The sequence below is a fragment of the Anabrus simplex genome, chromosome 12 (genome assembly GCF_040414725.1).
Source record: "Anabrus simplex isolate iqAnaSimp1 chromosome 12, ASM4041472v1, whole genome shotgun sequence".
Classification (NCBI taxonomy): domain Eukaryota; kingdom Metazoa; phylum Arthropoda; class Insecta; order Orthoptera; family Tettigoniidae; genus Anabrus; species Anabrus simplex.
In genome coordinates this window covers 2,685,774-2,705,622 of record NC_090276.1, presented here as the reverse complement: position 1 = coordinate 2,705,622, position 19,849 = coordinate 2,685,774, and the positions used below count along the sequence as shown (strand labels likewise).

The 19,849-nt window shown below is 41.5% G+C and overlaps 1 protein-coding gene across 3 annotated transcripts in view; it reads right to left on the bottom strand.

Moving 5' to 3' along the window:
- Gs2 (glutamine synthetase 2) overlaps positions 1–19,849 on the bottom strand; it is a 303,407-nt gene that overhangs the window by 92,463 nt on the left and 191,095 nt on the right. For all 3 annotated transcript variants that reach the window (XM_067156487.2, XM_067156489.2, XM_067156488.2), the window contains exon 2: positions 17,860–18,041. In XM_067156487.2, coding sequence (XP_067012588.2) covers positions 17,860–18,041 — 182 coding nt within the window. The remainder of the gene's footprint in view (positions 1–17,859; positions 18,042–19,849) is intronic.

Here is a 19,849-nt window from a genome sequence, read left to right as displayed (position 1 = left end):
CTTCGTTTTTCCGGTGTGAATTCATTACCGGTCAAGTACGAAAGCACCCCCCACCCCAAGTCGTAGATGACAAGCTCCATTTACGAAGCTTTGCTGCATGGTTTCGAACCTACATACAGAGTCAGTCGAATATAAATGACCAAGTGCTTCTCACAGCAATAAATGTTGAAAAGTGTGTGGAAGAAAAGAAGGTTAACAGTAAAAAAAACAGAAGACTAACGATTGTTAACCGAGGTGTTTCACTACTGTATGTACTGTATTCTATCTTCTAAAAAGTTGCTTTAATAAGGGTCATAATTAAAGCGCTGCCGTACAATAAGAGTTTGTTAGTATGTTTTTAAACACTGGAAAAAATACTGATCAATTTATATATTCAATCAATACTGATCAGTATTTAGGGCGGTCGCCCAGGTGGCAGATTTCCTATCTGTTGTTTCCTAGCCTTTTCTTGAATGATTTCAAAGCAATCGTTAAGGCGCTGAAGTCTAAAAGGTCTGACACAAAGGTTAGCCGGAACAAGTCCCGTTGATCGAAAATGTCAGAATGTTGGCCGGCAGGCTATGGGAGGTGGTGATATACAATTTCTAATCACTAGATTGCGTGCCAAACCTCTCCGCAGTGCTCATATGGAGGGAGGGGATATGACGCTGTTGATGGTGATTCGTCCGTCGAATGGAGACGTTAAGCCCTTGGTGCTATTCGATAATGTTATTTGTTTTACGTCCCACTAACTACTCTTTTACGGTTTTCGGAGACGCCGAGGTGCCGGAATTTAGTCCCGCAGAAGTTCTTTTACGTGCCAGTAAATCTACCGACATGAGGCTGACGTATTTAAGCACCTTCAAATACCACCGGACTGAGCCAGGATCGAACCTGGCAAGTTGGGGTTAGAGGGCCAGCGCCTTAACCGTCTGAGCCACTCAGCCCGGCGGTGCTATTCGACAGGAGTAGGCTATGTGCCGGCACCGGGTTTCACCCCCTCCCTACTACCATATATCACGTCATTGATTTCATCTCATTAACTCATCTGATGAGGTTGACGCCAGGAAGGGCACCCGGTCATAAAAACTCGCCACGACAGATTCATCTCACCTCATACCGGACCCTGTAGGGAAACGGGACAAGGGTTCATCTCCTTTGGTAAGTTATTCCAATCCCTAACTCCCCTTCCTATAAACGAATACTTGCTCCAATTTGTTCTTTTGAATTCCAACTTTACCTTCATATCGTGATCTTTCCTACTTTTAAAGACACCAATCAAACTTATTCGTCTACTGATCTCATTCCCAAACTTTGCAACATTTTTGTAACGCTACTTTTTTCTCGGAAATTACCCAGAATTTCAGATTCAGTGTAAACCCGTAGCGCTGTATTCTCGATATCTCGAAATAAAATTTAGCTACCGAGGTGATGCGAGATATCGAGGTTCCCCTGTATTTACTAGCCGTAAGTTTAAAAAAAAAAAAATACCATGTTCCAAACCATTTAGTCAAAATAACAGTCTTATTTAACAAACAGGATATTCAATGTTTCTTGCGAATGAGAAAAGTCCATAAAGCGGGTGTTCCACAGAGTCAGTCATCTCTCCAACATTATACCGTGATTACATGGCTTGTATTTGACTGATCTTCCAACTCACCAGGGAGCGTATGGGCGACCGTATATTATTCTGTGTTCGTTGTTCGGATTTATCCATCAGTCAGTACTGCCAACCTGACCAAGTTTCCATCAAAACTAACCGAATTTCGATGTATACGGTGGAAAAATATGGCGGATAACTGATTTCCTGGCGGAATTACATACCATAGATTTTAGCACGTTCAAAAACAGTTGGAAAAATATGCTTGTCATAATAATACCCTACCAGAAAATGTTCTCGAGGAAACTGGCACCATGGCAGCCTACGGGCGAGCAGACCCCTCAACTTCAGTACTAGAGGCTGAATATGGATGAATTCCTATTTTAATCTATAGCGGTAGGTAAAGCTATTTACATTTCCTTTCTATCTTTATATAGAAAGGCTGGGTAATGTTAAGCCACATTAAAAAAAATCGTTTTGACGGATTTTCGGGTGTTGATATGACGGAGAAACAAAGTACTGCCATAAGTGGAGTTAACGTATTCCTGCCCTGAAGCGAGGACAAAGAATGTATTCTCATTAAACTTTTTTTTTTCATGTCCAGTTCCTTTTCCCTCAAAGCGTAAGCGGAATAATCGGGAATATGATGTTGGTTACGATAGTCGCACGTGGAGGTCTATGACCTTTGATCCGGCTGCTGTCGGTTATCACACACAGCTTACGTAACAACACCCGTCATTAACACTTACTGTAGTTAAAAAGAAAGGCCGCCTGTAACGACTGCTGCGGCTAATACCTCTCTATAACAAAGGAAGTCTCTTCAGAGTGGTGGTGATTATTGTTTTAAGAGGAAGTACAACTAGGCAACCATCCTCTATATAACACTAATCAGACGGAAAAATGGAAGGGATCCGACACTTCGAAAAATGAAGATATCGGCCAAAGCAAGACAAGGGCCACGAAGGGCGTGAAAATGAAAGACTCCCTAGCCCTCGCAAACCTAATAGCGTCGGGGTCGGAAAAGAACAAGAGTTGACCAAAGGAGGTCAGAAAGGATAGATGAAAGTGAGGAGCCTGACACAAGTAAGTGGAAGCAATGCCAGGACTCAGCTGAGGGCCCTGTGGTTGCCAACCAACGCTCCACAGTTCAGAGCCCCTGGGGCCTCTTTTAGTCGCCTCTTACGACAGGCAGAAGATACCGTGGGTGTTATTCTACCGCCCCCACCCACAGGGGGAAGTCTCTTCAGATCATTCCTATGAACAATGACACTGCGCATCACTCTTTGTTAACATATCAACACGCTGGAGAAAGAGAGATTGATGGAACTCACCTGGAGATATTCAGGACTTGTTCATAATTCTCAGTGTGTGGATTGCTGTGATGAAACGGGAGTCTCCACAAACAAAACAGCCATTGACCATGAGAGCCGAATTCTGCATCACCGATGTAGACTAATCAAGTTGAGGGTGAACAATTCGAACTACTTTTTGTGGTGCTCTTGTTAAGTTCGTGGCGGTTTCCAGATAAAATATGTAACGCAAACCGATCACCATATCCGAAGTGTTGCCAAATATTGACGCCCCACAACACCGTACATGGATCCCCGCTTGAGATATGAGCAGGCTGCGTTCCCTGAGTTCTATCTCTCTCATTATCCCGCTGGGGACACGGCGGTAAAATAATGCCCATGAAATCCCCTGTCTGTCGTAAGAGGCGACTAAAAAGAGCCCTCGGTAGACCTGGGCTGGTGACTTAGGGGTCCTGACATTGCTTCCACTTACGAATACTTGCGCCAGCTTATTAGCTTCCATCTATCCTATCCGACCTCCCTTTGTTAACTCGTTCTTTTCCGACCCCGACGATATTAGGATCCGAGGGGTAGAGATTCATTTTCTCGCCCTTCGTGACCCTTTTCTTTCTTTGGCCGATATCTTCATTTTTCGTGATCCCTTCCATTAGCGTTATATAGCAGGGGGTGGCCACTAACCTTAATTTCGGGAGCCGCAAATTTTGGAGAAAATTGGGAGCATGTTTAGAAAGTAGTTTATAAAATGAAGAGACGTTTTCCGTTTCATAACAAATAAAGTAACCTTTTTTTTTTTTATACTACACAGAACATTATTGTTCAGGTACACATCAAGGAATGAAATTTTACTTTTGAGAAGTGCTTTTTTGAGTGTTCATTTTTGCTGTTAGTTTTTTGAAATCTGGCTGATAATTGGTAAGCCCAGTTCGCACAAGTTAACTTAAATGTTCATCAGTTAGTTAAGATCGATATTTAGATTTAATGAACTTGAGCGTTGAGTACAGTGATTCACACACACACATGTAGTCCCAAAGATTGAGATAACTCTCTTAGCACAGTCTTTTGTTAGTATTTTTCTTCTGGAGCTTTCTTCCCAAAATCTATGGTAGAAACGCCACTTCGTTTGAGTCCTTTTACTCCGTCCTCTTGCATTTCTAGTAGCTCAAACTCGACAGCTGCTGTATCCTTTGTTACTGGTGATGAAACAGGACAGCCATCGCCCACAACATCAACAGCAAAATTATTTTCCAGGAATGAAAATGAAGGTTTAAGTGATCTCAAATCATTAAATAATGTTAAGCCGCACATCGCTGCTACTGACCGCCGCCGGCCGCCAGATGCTCTTAGTTTCCATTAATTATATAAATTAATTTTACTCTAAGCTTGGTGTCAAGAGCCGCACGAGACTGACTCATGCGCATGCGGCTCGCCAGCCTCGTTGTACTTCGTCTTAAAACAATCACAGCCACCACTATCGAAGAAATCATTCAAGATAAGGCAAACAAATTTGCACAAAACCCTAAAAAGCCATAGACGACTTCTAGAAAAATGCAAAAAGGCACTCTGAACGAATTAAAAGATGATAAATGAGCTCTAATGCTCTCCTTAGTATGAATAATAATAATAATAATAATAATAATAATAATAATAATAATAATAATAATAATAATAGCACCGCGCGAGTGAGCAGCTACGGCTGCGGTTGATGTTTTATTTCATTGTAAACACCGAGTGTACTGAATTGTACGCGTGTTTCCGCCGTATCGCAAAGCACAGCCCCCTGTAGCGATCACGCTCGCAGCACGTGGAGCAGGCGGCCATGCCAGAGGCGGTTTATATATAAACTGTGGATCGCTCCCGCTCAGCTGATCGGGCGAGCCAGCGGGTGGCCGGTCGTTGTACCTGCAGTAAACACAAGAGAGAGACGGCAACATAATTAACAATAACTTGCTACAAAAATGTCTTGATGTATAAATTAAAATAAATATTATTAATGCCGAATGTTCTTAGTACTATGAGCCGACTACAAACATACGGCACATTTAATATCAATACTGATATACCGGTACGTAGGGAATCTAGATCAATAAAGAGTGTCTTAATGGCAAAGGTCATGGCTTCTCTTCAACCTGGGAATCCGTAGGTGTATTGTCTAACGGCACGGAATTTCGTATAGATGATAGTAGCGCCCACGTCAATGAATCAATGGCTTCGTAATATAGATGAATTTACGAAGGAATGTAACCACTAACTCATTGTTCTTTTCAACGGAATTTAAGTAGGCAAGTTATTTATTGAGAAAAGTGACCTTTTTCTTCATTTCAGAATTACTTGTCAGTCTTCGTTTAAGTTCTTTGATTATATTTGTTGTGAATTACGCACAGCGTTTACGCACGCTTTCAACTGAAACACCATATGGCTCCCAAACCCTGATAAAAGCCGAAATTCACCAGAACTGTCGCTTTTAAAATCTGTAGAAAAGTGACCGAAGCCCCCGCGGCTCAGGCGGCAGTACGCCGGCTTCTCACCACTGGGTTCCGTGGTTCAAATACCGGTAACTTAAAGTGAGATTTGTGCTGGGCAAAGCGGAGGCGGGGCAGATTTTTCTCCGGGTACTCCGGTTTTCCCCGTCATCTTTCGTTGCAGCAACACTCTCCAATATCACTTCATTTCACCTGTCAGTCATTAATCATTGCTCCAGACCAGTGCGACAGGCTTCGGCAGTCGGCACAGTTCCTATCCTCGCGGCTAGATGGAGGCTTCATTCATTTCATTCCTGACCCTGTCAAATGACGAAGCAGGCTATGGATTTACAGAAAAGTCACCCATCGCTGTTAAGAGAATTTTGTCGTCAAACGAAAATCCGGAATCCTCCAGATTTAGCGACTTGTCACTACAGTTGGCAATACTGGAATGAGATTAAGTTATCAGAGAAAACGGTCATATTGAGGTATTGATGTATCCGATAATATAGGCTATTAGTCGTTTGTCAATAGCGCGATGTCTCCGTCTTCAGCGTGGAAATGATATTCAATTGGTCCACGATGCCCTTGAGGAAAATCACCTCACTATAGATAAGATTACGAAAAATATATGAGTGGACAGTAAAATTACACAATAGGAATACTCAGAGCATGAACAACTTGTTTCACCGTGATCCGTGATGCTGTGTAAAGAAAGATACCGTAGTGTCGAAATCTGGACGCTGGCGGCCCAGTCAGCCGGTGGGCAGAGAAATACGAATCCCGTAATTATTCATGTCGTAAAAGGTATGGTTAGCCGGTTCGAGTCCGGTCGGAAAGAAATTCATCAGAATGTTGACAGGCAGGGTAGGAGAGGTGGTAATATACAATTTCTAATCACTAGATTTGCGTGCCAAAAGGCTAGATTTAACTCCAACCTTGTCCACAGTGTTCATATAGAGTGAGGGCATATGACTTTTCATGGTGATTCGTCCGTCGGATGGAGACGTTAAGCGCTGAGCAGACCCCTCGGTGCTATTCGACAGGAGTACGCTATGTGCGGACAACGCATTTCACCCTCTGCCTTCCTACTATCATATTATGCCCTTCATTTAATCTCATTAACTCCTCTGATGAGGTTGACGTCAGGCAGGGCATCCAGTCCTGCTTCACACAGACCCTTAGAAAAAATTATCAATTTTTGGTAGGAATCTAATTTTACAATTCTTCAATTTATTTACTTTGATTTATTCCGGGTTCAGCTAACAACGGGAAGGAAAATTAAAGAAACAACCGTGGAAGAAAGGAGGATTGCAGTGCGACTACTTCAAAAAGGTAAATCTTTCAAGGACAAAAGTGAAATTCTTGGAAGAGCTGTTACAACTGTTTAATATATTATGTACAGGTACAAAAGAACAAAGACAATATAAAATAGACCAAGAAGTGGCCGCCCCTCGAAGTTATCACTACAAGATAAACGGCAAATTGTGCGTGAAGTGGCCCATAATCCTCGACTAAGTGCGCTGAAGATAGCAACTGCGTCACAACAAGATGAAGTGCAAGCGTCATCTAAAACCATCCGAAATGTGCTACGCGAAAGAAGATATGCCGGCAGAAGAGATTTGCATACACTAAAGAGCACAATAATTACAGCTATGAGGATTGGAAGACAGTCGTTTTTACCGATGACAGTAAATTTACCCTCTTCAGGTCAGACAGACGAGTGACTGTGTGGAAGAAAACTAATTTTGAATTTGAAGAGAAGAACCTGGCAGCTACTGTGAAATATGGAGGTGGATTCCTGATGGTGTATGGTTGCATGAGTGCGAATGGTGTAAATGAATTAGCCTTTAAAAAGGGACTATGGATCACAAAGCATATCTGAACAATCTCAAGACACATCTTGCATCAAGTGTACAAACAATGGGACTCTCAGCAAAGCATACGTTTACGCAAGATAACGACCCCAAACATGCAGTCCTGAACGCGAAACTATGGCTGTTATATAATACACATCGTTGGATGGAAACTCCACCGCAATCTTCCGACATCAACCCCATCGAGAGTTTGTGGCACTATTTGGAGCAAAACGTGAGAAAGCATGCAATATCAAACAAATATAAAGAGGAAAGGAGGACCTACCAAGTACTGAAACGTTCACGAAGGATCAAGAAACTGCGTTATGTTAATTCAGACCAATACTTTTTTGGGGCAAGGGAAAATGATTGTTTTAAGTTTGACTTTTTAGTTATATGGACATGCAAGAATTGTGTTTTCTTACAAAGCACATGTTACACAAGATGATAAATCATCAAGAATTCTAGTATTTGGAAATTTTAATCATCATTCCATTCGATTCCTCGTCCTCACATGTAGCATATCTCGACAGACCAATACTTTTTTGAGTCACTGTAAGTACATGTCCTATATTACCAAATGCATATCTTAAGATTTTTCCGTGTTGTGTCCTGTTCCCTAGAAAAAAAAAATAGTTGCCATGACATGACTCGACCCTCATATATACACTAACGAAAGCAAACAAAACAGTACACCAAGAAAGACTACATCGATTTCGAATGGATGACTGCTGATGCCACCTGGAGGATAGCAAATTTACTGAGAATGGTTTCAACGTCGTCCGCCAACAGATAGGGTAGTGACAAAGCTGCCAGAGCGCCATCTGCTTGTACCCTTTGATAGGGAATGTTTACAGCTATAAGGCTCAGAGTGATGAAAACGTATGAAGGAAACAGGCGCCATGCCACGGATACGCACTCGTGCTTCCGAATGGAGGGATGGTCCTTTCGGAGGACGTGCTGCATCAGTTGTGCAACGATGCTGGTTGCAATCGTCACCCATAGACGAGGTTCTGGACGTCCAAGCAGCACAGAGAGATTGTCGTATTGTATGGCAGACCGTACAGCTACCACGAACTGTTGCCAACCGGTTACTAGCACACCTCTAGCCCGTTCTCCACTCACGCCACAGTATCAACGTGCACGACTGGACTGGTGCCGTCAGAGGATTACTTGGAAGATGGAATGGCGGGCCGTGGTGTTCAGCGATGAAAGATTTCCTGCACACAAGTGATGGTCGTTTGCGCGTACGACGTAGACCTGGCGAGCTCTGTCTCGTAGAGTGTATTCATTCGTCCAAGACACAAGGCATTATGGACTGGGGTGCGATAAGCTACAACTCTCGTTCACCTTTTGTGTTTGTGGAGGGAACGCTGACCAGCGCTCGGTACGTGCAGAATGTTGTAAGACCCGTTCTTTTGCTATTCTTGCAACAGGAAGGTGGTGTATTACTCCAACAGGATAATGTTTGTCCACACACTGCGCGTGAATCTCAACGTGCTCTGCAAGACGTGCAGCAGCTTCCCTGGCCAGCACTATCTCCGGACTTGGATCCCACCGAGCACGTGTGGGATATAATGAGACAATTGACACGTGCGACTCTTCAACCCGCAACTCTTGCAGAACTAAATAAACATGTCGAACAGGCGTGGAATAATGTATCCCAAGACAGTATTCGCCATCTGTATGATCGAATGGATGCCAGAATCAGCGCCTGTATTGCCGCCCTTTGAGGATACACCACGTACTACTGAGGGTGTTTCAGCATAGATCGATACCTGGCAGCTCGGTATCGCTTGAGCTATATCTGTGATGTTTGTTTAAAGGGGCCTAACATTTAGGCCATCGGCTCGTAATGGTACCAAATGCAATGACAATTTAAAAGCTCAAAATCATCCACTGACCAGAATACAAAAAGTGGTGAATGAATGGATGGGTATGAAATGAAAAGAAAAAAAAATCAGTGGATCCGACCCGCAGAAACTATCATAAACAATAGTATTACTGACCAAGGGACTGCTTCTAAGGTACAATCCTGAATCGAGGATCCTTGTCTAAAGGAGTCCAAAGACCATGTCAACAGCTCCTCAGAATGTTACTTATTGCTAGTAAAGAAGAACCATGGTATTTGTCATGTTGCAGTACTAATATAAAGTAGCGCAGACTCACGGTTTTCCACACATTATAGTACTACTCACAAGTATTGTACGTCGCGCAGGTAACGCAAACCCATGGTGTTCCTCATCTAGGTGTACTAATCACGGGCGCCGGTATTCCCGTGGTGTTCTTCATACAGTGTATACTTATCACAGGCAACGCAGATCCACGGTGTCGCTCATATAATGGTACTAATCACGGGTACTGGAAACCCACAGTGAACCACTCTCTGCTGCAACTAATCACAAACCTATTGTGTACCTAACATAGTGGTACTACTCACAAGTAAAGGCGACCCATGCTGTTCCCCGCGTGATGGTACTAGTCACAAGTAGTTTCATGGTTCTAATACAATCATCCCTTCGTCGCCCTTTCAGACGCCTCTTACGATAGGCAGGGAATACCGTGGGTGATTATGAATTTGTGTCCCCTACCCACAGAGGGTAGCTATTGATCTGTAAATGTAACCATTTCATGTACTTCATATGCACTGTTTCAATAAAAATCTTTAGTGATTTGGAAAACTCTTCCCGGAGGTTCGGGTCACCATGTGTCCCGAAAAATGTTACTCTTATCCGTCGGTGCAAACTTCCCGAAATTGCGGATTACGTAACTACGTCCTAGTTACAAATGTCCGGTAACTCATGGGAACATACTGCAGTGTTCCTATTGAAGTAAAGGATCGAGGCATACCGCTAGCTTCGATCGGGCCGCCGGTGACCCGAAGGGATATATATATATTATTTTTTGCATCTTCCATTCATATCGCTTCGGGTCACGCTGTGTTCGGATTGTTGTCTAACCTATATTTTTCCGCTGGAATCGTTTGCGCGTTTACGAACAAGGTGTTGGCAGTGACTAATTTCTGTTCAGTATCTGATGATGACCCTACGCACTGTGTCGTTTTTTGTGATATTTTGTTACTAAGCATAATATAAAAAATAATATACGCCTAGTCCGGCCTCGCGGTATAGGGGGCAACACGTCCGCCTGTCACCTGGCGGCTCCGGGTTCGATTCCCGACCAGGTCAGGGGTTTTTAATTGTAAATCATTAATATCCCTGGCCTGAGGACTGGGTGTCTGTGTCGTCCTTAACGTTCCTTTCCTCACATTCAACACTCTACACTTCCGCAATTCTAATTACACGCAGGTTCATATCATCTGGTGCAAGTAGGGGCGAAAGATCCACAAGGGTACCAACCCATAACGGCCATCATATTCGCATAAACACCAGATCAATGCACGAGACTAACATGGGTCACGCACTTGTTGAATCGGAAAACTGTAAATCTCTCCTCAACAATAACGCGAAGAACAAATTATGCGTATAGTTTCAAACATGGTCAAGTCCGTTGAGCTGTTTTTTTCAGGAGAAGCAAAAAACTCTTTTAGGGTATTAATTCATATATATTCCGACACTTTAATCTTTATGTTGCTTAGCAGAGGCTTCTGATTCATTACCATACAATTTTTACAGTCTAAATATATTACATGAATTGAAAAATGTATTTAAAATTTGGACTTGACCATGTTTGAAACTAACTGTGGGACTTGGCCGATTTTGAAACTTAGATTAGAAAATTTGACCTAATACCTAAAGAAAAAAGAAATCTAGATTAGGCCTATTTTCCAACTGTGTTCATCTTGACTTTATTTAGAACAAATATGATTGAAAATGATATAAGATTTAGTGAAAAATCTTTAAAGATTATTATTTTAAACATTATGTTTGTGTAAAATTACCCAACATTGTAGAGGCTAATTAACATTTAAATAGTGTGTATTTTGCAAATATATGGATTCATGTAGCTACTTCAATGTATATTCTTCATATTATACCTATTCAATACCATCGTGCCTTCGAAACACATCACCGAGCCTTGATTGAATCACCACTAACAACACGTTGTTGATTGTACTCATCTCAGCTGTCTTCCCCTCGTGCGCTTCAAGGTGGAAAGATCACGTTATCGCTTTCTGGAATGGTGTTTATTAAATTCCTCAATTTTATTGCACAGCAAATATGAATATTATTAAAAATTACCAATTAATTATGTATATATTTATTATTTATAAAATATGTATTAAAATATACGCAAACAAAACCACCACACGCGACTCGAACAAACGTCAGGCCGCCGTATTACCGGAAGAAAACACGTGACTGGATAGCGCAGGATTATTGGCCCGTGCGGGTTAACAGGGACTTGGCCGACTTTGATATGGACCTGATTCTTTGCTGCAATTTTAAATGTTATCTGGCCGGATTTGAGACCCACTTTCGTTCCCGTTGTATTCATCTTGTAAAGAGGAATCCATGGAAGTGAAAACATCAGAACGTGAAAAAGATGGACTTGGTCGTGTTTGAAACTATACGCCTCAAATGTTCCAGCATTGTTTTGGATTTCACTGTGGAGACTAACCAAAGTCAAATTCGTCAGGTCACCGGTAACCCGAACCGATAATTAAAAGATAGCATCGGGTCACCGGTGGGCCGATACGACGTAAAATAAAGTCATCAAAATTCACTGCCGCAGGGAACGCGTTAACCAGTTCGGGAGTGCCCTTGAGAATACGCGAATAACGAGAAGCCGCCACTGCCTATTATATTAAACGAGGACAATGGCAGCGGCTGCTTAGTTCCTTGAACCACTAAGCGCTGTCTAACTCCTAATGGAATGAAATCCCACCGTTCGTTCTTTATCGAGCGCAGCAAACCCTTCTCCGCCTGGCACATGGCTACAAGATGAGGAACTGCCGCTATCAGCGACATCAATACATTTTGTAATTGCAACAACCACTTTATCTCTGCGTTCGTTATCGGCCGACACTGCCCACTTCATAAACTGGAATGACACGCGTTGTTTAGTTCAAGTTCGTAGACGACAAATTTAAACGGGGAAAATACTGGAAGATTTTCTATTTACCACGCGTTCTGTTACTTTTTTTTTTTTTTTTTTTTTACAACGCTGTTTTCAACTTATTCAGCAGATGAATTTGCTTTGTTCTCTTCCCAGAATCTCTTCTTTCTCTCGCTGTGTTTCTCCTTCCGTTCTTCCGACCATCTTGGGTTGGTCAACAAAATTATGTTTGTTGAAGAGATGGCTGAAAAATAATGTAGCAGTTACTTTGTCACAGTTACATGCCTGTCATTAATACAAATGTAACGAGGACGAAAAATAACAGGTTACCGAGTAACTACAACAGAATAACGTACTAGCGAAAACAGTAATTGGGAAGTGGTAACTGTCACTAGTAGCAACTTACAGACACGGACCTTCGGAGTTCAGATAGTTAGAGCCCTGCGCGGATATACAAAATAATATCCGCATCCGCTTCGCAACCGCATCCGCAAAATGGTTATCCGCGGATAATTTAAATATTTAACTACAGTATATTACACCCAAGGTATTGAAACGGATTTATCTGCTAACATGGTACAATAGGCCTGACACCAGAACTCCAACTGTCGCCGGTTTATGAGGGATGATCTCTTGCGACAACTACCGACGTATTGACTTTTGTTCCTTCCTTCCTTCCTTCCTTTAATTGCGGGCAGGAACCAGTTAGGCCTAGGTCAGATTTACAGCTTTATGGTTTCAAGGCTCTTTATATATCACTATTCTGCCATACCAATGTCAAGGGTCGCCTAATCACAAGCGAAAACAAGTATACCCGAGTGAAAATTAATAAGTCATTATTTAGAAATTATCAGCAAAATTATTCGCACTGCCATACAATTTGTACCCGCCAAGACAGGGCTCTACAGATAGTACGCATGTCTTCCAAGTGCGAGCACTTTCGTAGGAGATTGCTTTAAGTCAAACACACTATAATGTACTCTATAGTGCATTTAAGTTGCTGCGTCCATCTGGTAACTAAAGTGTAAACTTATGACCTATTCAACTGCACGTTGACTGACATCGCGCAGGGCTCCCTACAACATTATCATCAGTTTCACCCGTATGATTTTTCTTGTACCATAAATTAGTATGCTAACTTTCCATATTGATATTATAGATAACATAACATTACTTCATTTTACTTTATCGATCCTCTTGTACCGGTTTGTGTTGAGGTTTAGCAGACAGATCACGTTTTCTTCTCTCCTATCCTTGATCGGGGCATTGTCAAAGATACTCCTCTAGATTTCATGTTGTCTTCTGCTTTCATCCGTTGTCTGCTTCTCGTCAACTTTATAGCAAATAGGAATGCGTGTTTTGCTGCACCGACTTTCAACAGTGCGCGCATGTGCGAGTGAATGAACGGGACTTCGCAACACAGACAAGCTGGAGGCCGTGACCAGCCTGTAGCCAATAACAGGTGAGTAACGTTGATGGTTGAACGTTGTTTTTAACCGTTACTTTTCAAAGTTACTTTATTGTAGCAGTTACACACTTACACACACACGCGCGCGCGCTTGTCACACCTCTAGTTTGTTCACCAAAGTTCTGTCCTATATAATTTCAACTGTTATGCTGATTTCTTGAGGTTTTTCTATTTAGATTATCCGATTATTCTTGACTTCGTAAGGAAACATAATTATATACTGTATATTTTTCTTTTATTTCATTCTTTATGGCCATAACATTTCAGTCGTCTTTCTCAGAATGCTGAAAATTCAGCAGACCTCTTCCATCCACTCTCCTATACATACCGGGCCAAAGATTATCCTTTCTTGTTTTTTCTACAATGTTAGCGATCTGCCTACAATGATCAAGTTTTCTAATGCATATAATGCTTCAGGCTTAATTGTGTTACAGGGTTTTAATTTAGCGAAATATGGATTTCGTTGTTGTACCTGCTCCATGCGATTCTACAGGCTTTTTGTAATTTGCTTCACGATTTAATCCGGATAGTTGGCTGATTTCCCTAAGTATTTGAAATTGTTTACCCGAGGGAGTCAGCCAAACCAGAGGTGGTTTGTCTAAGAATCTAGGAGATCCTTCCATGCATCGAGTTTTCTCGTGACATTTGGAGTCCAGTTTTTAGATATTTCCGAATAAGCCCATTAGAAGTACGCAAAGTACTTAGAGGCGTACCTTCCTTTGTGCTCATATTCCTTGGGCTTCCTTTCTATCTCCAGACCAGGTTATGCCTGTCTTCACCTTTGGTCTTTCTTCTTGGTCAATTTGCCATTTGTGAATTTTGGACCTCAAGATTACTCGGTTTTGAACATATGCTGGGCCGGATGACCTTTGATTTTCGGCCCCTTTCAACAACAAGCATCATCATCAGTGAACATCTGCTGGTGTAATTCCTGCCTGTTTCAGATCAGTTTTGATTTTGCCAATCCATTTCATTGCGTCTGTTTCAGCTCTACTCCTCTTTTCATAGAATTCAACTATTTGTTGGATCAGTGGTAGAGTCTGCCTCCAGATCCCTAGATAGCGGGGTCAAACTCGGCAGAGGTAGTCATTTTTGAAGGGCGGAAAAAAAAAGTCTATTCGACACTCCATTCGTACGATGTCGGCATGTAAAATATCTCTAGCGACAGATTTGGTGTTTACCAGACAAAATGAATTAAATCTCAGCCATAGACGCCCAAGAGAGTTTCGGTTTATTCGGTCTGCCATCTAGTGGGCCTAGAGTAAAACAGCGTCGAAACTGACGAGCAGACAGCCAGATGGCCTGAAATTGAAAAGTCTGCACACGGTAGCTGAATCCATACGATTATTATTATTATTATTATTATTATTATTATTATTATTATTATTATTATTATTATTTGTTTGGCAAGTCTGTCTGGATGTATTCTTTTAATATGTCCATAGAATCTTAACCTGCATTTTCTAATGTAACTGAATATTGCTGTATTGTTTGTTTTCCAATTGTGTCTGAGTCGATACTGTCCATCGGCGAGTTTTGCGCCTAGAACTTTTCTGATGATTTTGCGTACCTTTTTCTCAACGTTTTCAGTGTCTGGTTTCCAGTTCAAAATTAGCGTCTCAGATCAGAAAAGACATTCTTATTTAATGACTATTGCAATGTCTTAGTTTTGTGTTCTTGGAGATCATTTTTTTGTTGTTGTTGTTGTTGTTGTTGTAGATATTTTGGTTTTGGTTTCAGGTCCATTTTCCTGAATTGTTTCATCAAGATACTTAAATTGTGATAATTGTTTCATTTTGCCGTAATTCATCCCCGTGAGTTTTGGTGCTTGCTTGTTTCGAATGATACCTAGAGGCAAACTTTTTCCGCAATTTCTTTCAGGAACAATCTGATTTTGGGCTGTTGAAATGTCTCGGGTTAAGATTGCTACGTCGTCTGCAAATGCTAGGCAACCTATTTTCCTCTGCCTGAAGTTTTCGGTTGGTGAAATTTGAGGACTAATTTCTGTTTGCGCCATTCTTTTATCACTTTTTAAGGACATTACAAAATCAAGTTACTGTTCATTCTTTACATCTTCACACAATACCAAGCTCCAGACGAAAATCTTCGGAAATATATTTCCAAGTTGTAAATCGATCTTTGAAATGAGTAATTTTTTAAATATATTTTTATAAGATCGGCCCCGTTGCTTGTACTAGTATGCATTGTTTGTCCTTACTTCTACCATCGTTAGTTATTCTTCTATGCAATAATATTCATCTACTTTAAGACTTCATTTCCAAATTATTATTTCCTGCATTACCTGTCTTCGCTTGATTGCAGTACATTAATTTCGGTTTGGATATTTAAAATTTGCGTTTTTTACTCCTCCAGGACTGTCCATACCATTCAGCAATTTCTCCAGATCTACTGCAGACTCCGGTATAATAACAATAATAATGGTCAGATCAGTGGCGGTGGGCTCTCAGGAGCACATGAGCACGTGAACACCCAGTTCTAATGCATATTCACGCATTCATGGATAATTCAAAATTGTTTCCTTTGTTTCTGCCTGATTTCATCAATCGATCGAAAGTATTCGACTTATACCGAAGCTCCGTTACACTGACAGCTGTTCGTTCCGACTGACAATGCCATGGAGCACACTGGCGGTTGTGCTACGAGCCTGAAGACTATACGCATGCGCATGGAGATGACGTCATGGTTTATGCATAGATATCTCCATAAGCCAGGAGCACGGCAAGGTATGTGCTGTTCCCTCTAAAACTACCCTCAAACAAGTGATAGTATTACAGTTGATCACAAGGGTCCTCCACCTCCACTGTTACTATTGGCTACAGCTCCCAGAAGTTCCTATTGCATTACATCGCCGGAAGATTTCGCTAGTAGGTAATTCTGAACACATGGGAAGAAGTTTGCTTTACATTGTGGGCGGAGAATCGTTTCAATTTGAGTACTGGTAAATGTGGTAATTGCACGCACTATTTCTATGCTTGTCATACTTAGGTGAACTTCGTGGTATGTCAATCCAAGAATAGTGTTCGCATCTTTTAATATTCGCTACAATACAGCATTGTAGCAAATTTGCTGTGAATTTTAGTTTTACTGAGGTAAGTAGGCCTATTGAACCTGCCAACTTGGGATCAGAAATCCATTTAAGCCACTCAGCCCGGCAGTCATAATTTTAGTTTTGTTGTGCACTCACTGATCAGTCTCGGTTATAGGGGAGTTACAGCAACCGTACGAGGAACATTTAGGTTATTTTGTACTGATTTGCATTCTACTTTGGTATATTTGAGACGTGAACACACGTTTTGTTGTGAACCCCCTGAACATTTTTTCACGAGCCGCCACTGGGTCAGATTCAGTCAGATTTCTGAAGGATGTAGAAAGAACACTATGGAGAATTCCCCGGTGGATTGAGGCTGCTTATCCTTAGTTCGTGTCACCGAAAGGGTGAACTAAAATTAAGTGAACTTTTCACTCCTTTCTTTAATTGCCTCGTATTTTGAAGGTCAACACGTGTTTTGAATTCTTTAAGCCGGGCCGAGTGACTCAGACGGTTGAGGCGCCCGCCTTCTGACCCTAACTTGAAAAGTTCGATCCTGGCTCACTCAGGTGGTACCGGTATTTGAAGGTGCTCATATACGTCAGCCTTGTGTCGGTAGGTTTACTTGCAAGTACAAATTCGCGAGGGACTAAATTCCGGCACTACGGCGTCTCCAAATTCCGTGTAAACATTTAATGGGACGTAAATCCAATATTATTATTATTATTATTATTATTATTATTATTTATACATTCTTTAATAGTTTCGCACAAAACTTTAAAATTAAACTGCAGAAGTACATGTTTCTTACGGAATTTGGACCATTTCTTCAGAACACGTTATTCGTTAGTTCATTTAGTTTTATTTCACACTTCAAGCGATAGGAAATCAAGACAAGTGTGTTTTACAAGCACAACTTTTAAATAACCGAGTGTTTTGAGAATAGAATGAAGGCTGACAGGCTCAAAATGTTTCAGAAATCAGTTCAGTAAGTGGCGGTAACTCCCGTGTACGTAGGGATACACGGTACAATACAAATGGCTCTTTCAATCAAGAACTCTCCTACTTTCTGTATTAGATCCACATTCTTCACGTTTCTAAACTGGAAACTGTACATACCTTTGAGAGACTTTGGTACGCTCGTGAGCGTGCGATCCTTGGCGCGGACGTACTCTCCTGTACCGTCAATCCAGATGTAGGTGGCCTGCCACTTGTTCTCTGGCACAGGCAGTCGGAGGAACTTGTCTAGTAGTGTTTTGTCTATCCGGGAGTTGGGCGAGAACCCTAACACGCTCATGGTCCTGGAACAAGGAGAGAAGCAGCTTGGTGTTAGTACAAGTATAGTGAACAAAAATAAGGCACTGCAACTGCTGTTACTCTTAAAGAGAGGCCAGAATACAAGAAAAGGTGTTCTATAGAGCAGCCACTCCCAAACTGTGGTCAGCGGACCCCTGGGGGAGGGCGACGATAATCCAAGAGGTCTGCAATAATAATGTAAGTAGTAGGTACAGTACGCGAAACTTTTAGTAATACCTGGGCTCTCCTAGTGCTATATCGGTAGATCTCTTATCTTCGAGATTCGTATTCGCAACCTTTGAAATACAAACTATAAATCTATTATTCTTCGCCGTGAGACATCTGGCGTACACTTTACGTACTAGTACTGTTTCCACAGCAAAGCCAAAATATAGAATTCATGCTAGGAACAAGATTCGCATCGAGACATGTACTATAGTGTTATATAATGTGTGTGTATGACAGCTGTTGGCTTAAATAATAAAGGTTTAGAAAATTCATATCGATCGATCATACTATTGATTCAATTCAGATTTAATTTCCATTCAGTTGGCAGTATTACCGGAACCGGGAGAGCTTCCTCCACACTCCCGTAAAACCAGGTATCATTAAAAGTTTCGCGTACTGTATTTTAAGAGCGAAATTGTATTGTACACACACAATGCATACATCATTATTCTAAATTCAGGAACATTTCTTCACTGTTGTACAATTTACACCAGTATATGTAATTCTCTGCAGGTGAACGGTACAAGTTGGCAGTATCTTGTGAAGACCTAGCATCATAACTCCACGTCTGATCGACTTTTGGTCATGCCATCCCTTATACCCTACTATTTCTAGAAAGGAAACACTGCGTTGAATGCCCTTCGTGACAACATACTTGTGCGAGTGTACCTTTCCTGCTCTCACACGAATGAAAACGAAGTACAGAACTAATGTAGAGGCGGTTCGGGTGACTACTCTTGTAAAACGCTTGATCTTTGGAAAACAGCACCATCCAGTAGCTGTACCAAGTGAATTTTCTGAAGTAAGTTTCCAGATCCAGACTGTTGTAATTATTAGCCAAATGTCACAATGTTTAATAATTTCTATGCCAATGTAAATTATCTTTATGTAAATGAAGTTACATTTCAATTTAAAAGAGAGTAAATATTAGCCCTAAATTATACGAATACAATCAAACAAGGTAACATTACAAAATTCTGCCTCTTTTTTGTCACTGAATCCAATATCATGTTCTGTGGCTAGAGGATCCTTGGATATGAATACGATATACTAAGAGCACATCAGACATGAAAACGTTTGGGACATCCTGCTACATAGCATCAAAACTCAACAAAATTTCAGAAACTGATTCCTCATATAATTAAATTTGTCCGCTACGCGGAAAAGAACAATCACGAATATGTTTCTGGGTTTAGAAGACGACAGGGCGAGAACATATTTGGTTGTTCCCCTCTTAACAGCCTGTTACGACATGCAGGGGGGTGCATATAATGCATCCTTTTACTTCACCCACAAGGGAGGTAAGAGTTCCGATAAATCGAAAGAAAAATGCCCAGCAATATGGCAGCTGATCCAGCACACAACATTGCCATGTCGTGTCACAAGGTAGCTCTACCTATCATGATCTACATCCAACAATATGGCAGCTGATCCAGCACACAACATTGCCATGTCATGTCACAAGGTAGCTCTACCTATCATGATCTACATCCAACAATATGGCAGCTGATCCAGCACACAACATTGCCATGTCATGTCACAAGGTAGCTCTACCTATCATGATCTACATCCAACAATATGGCAG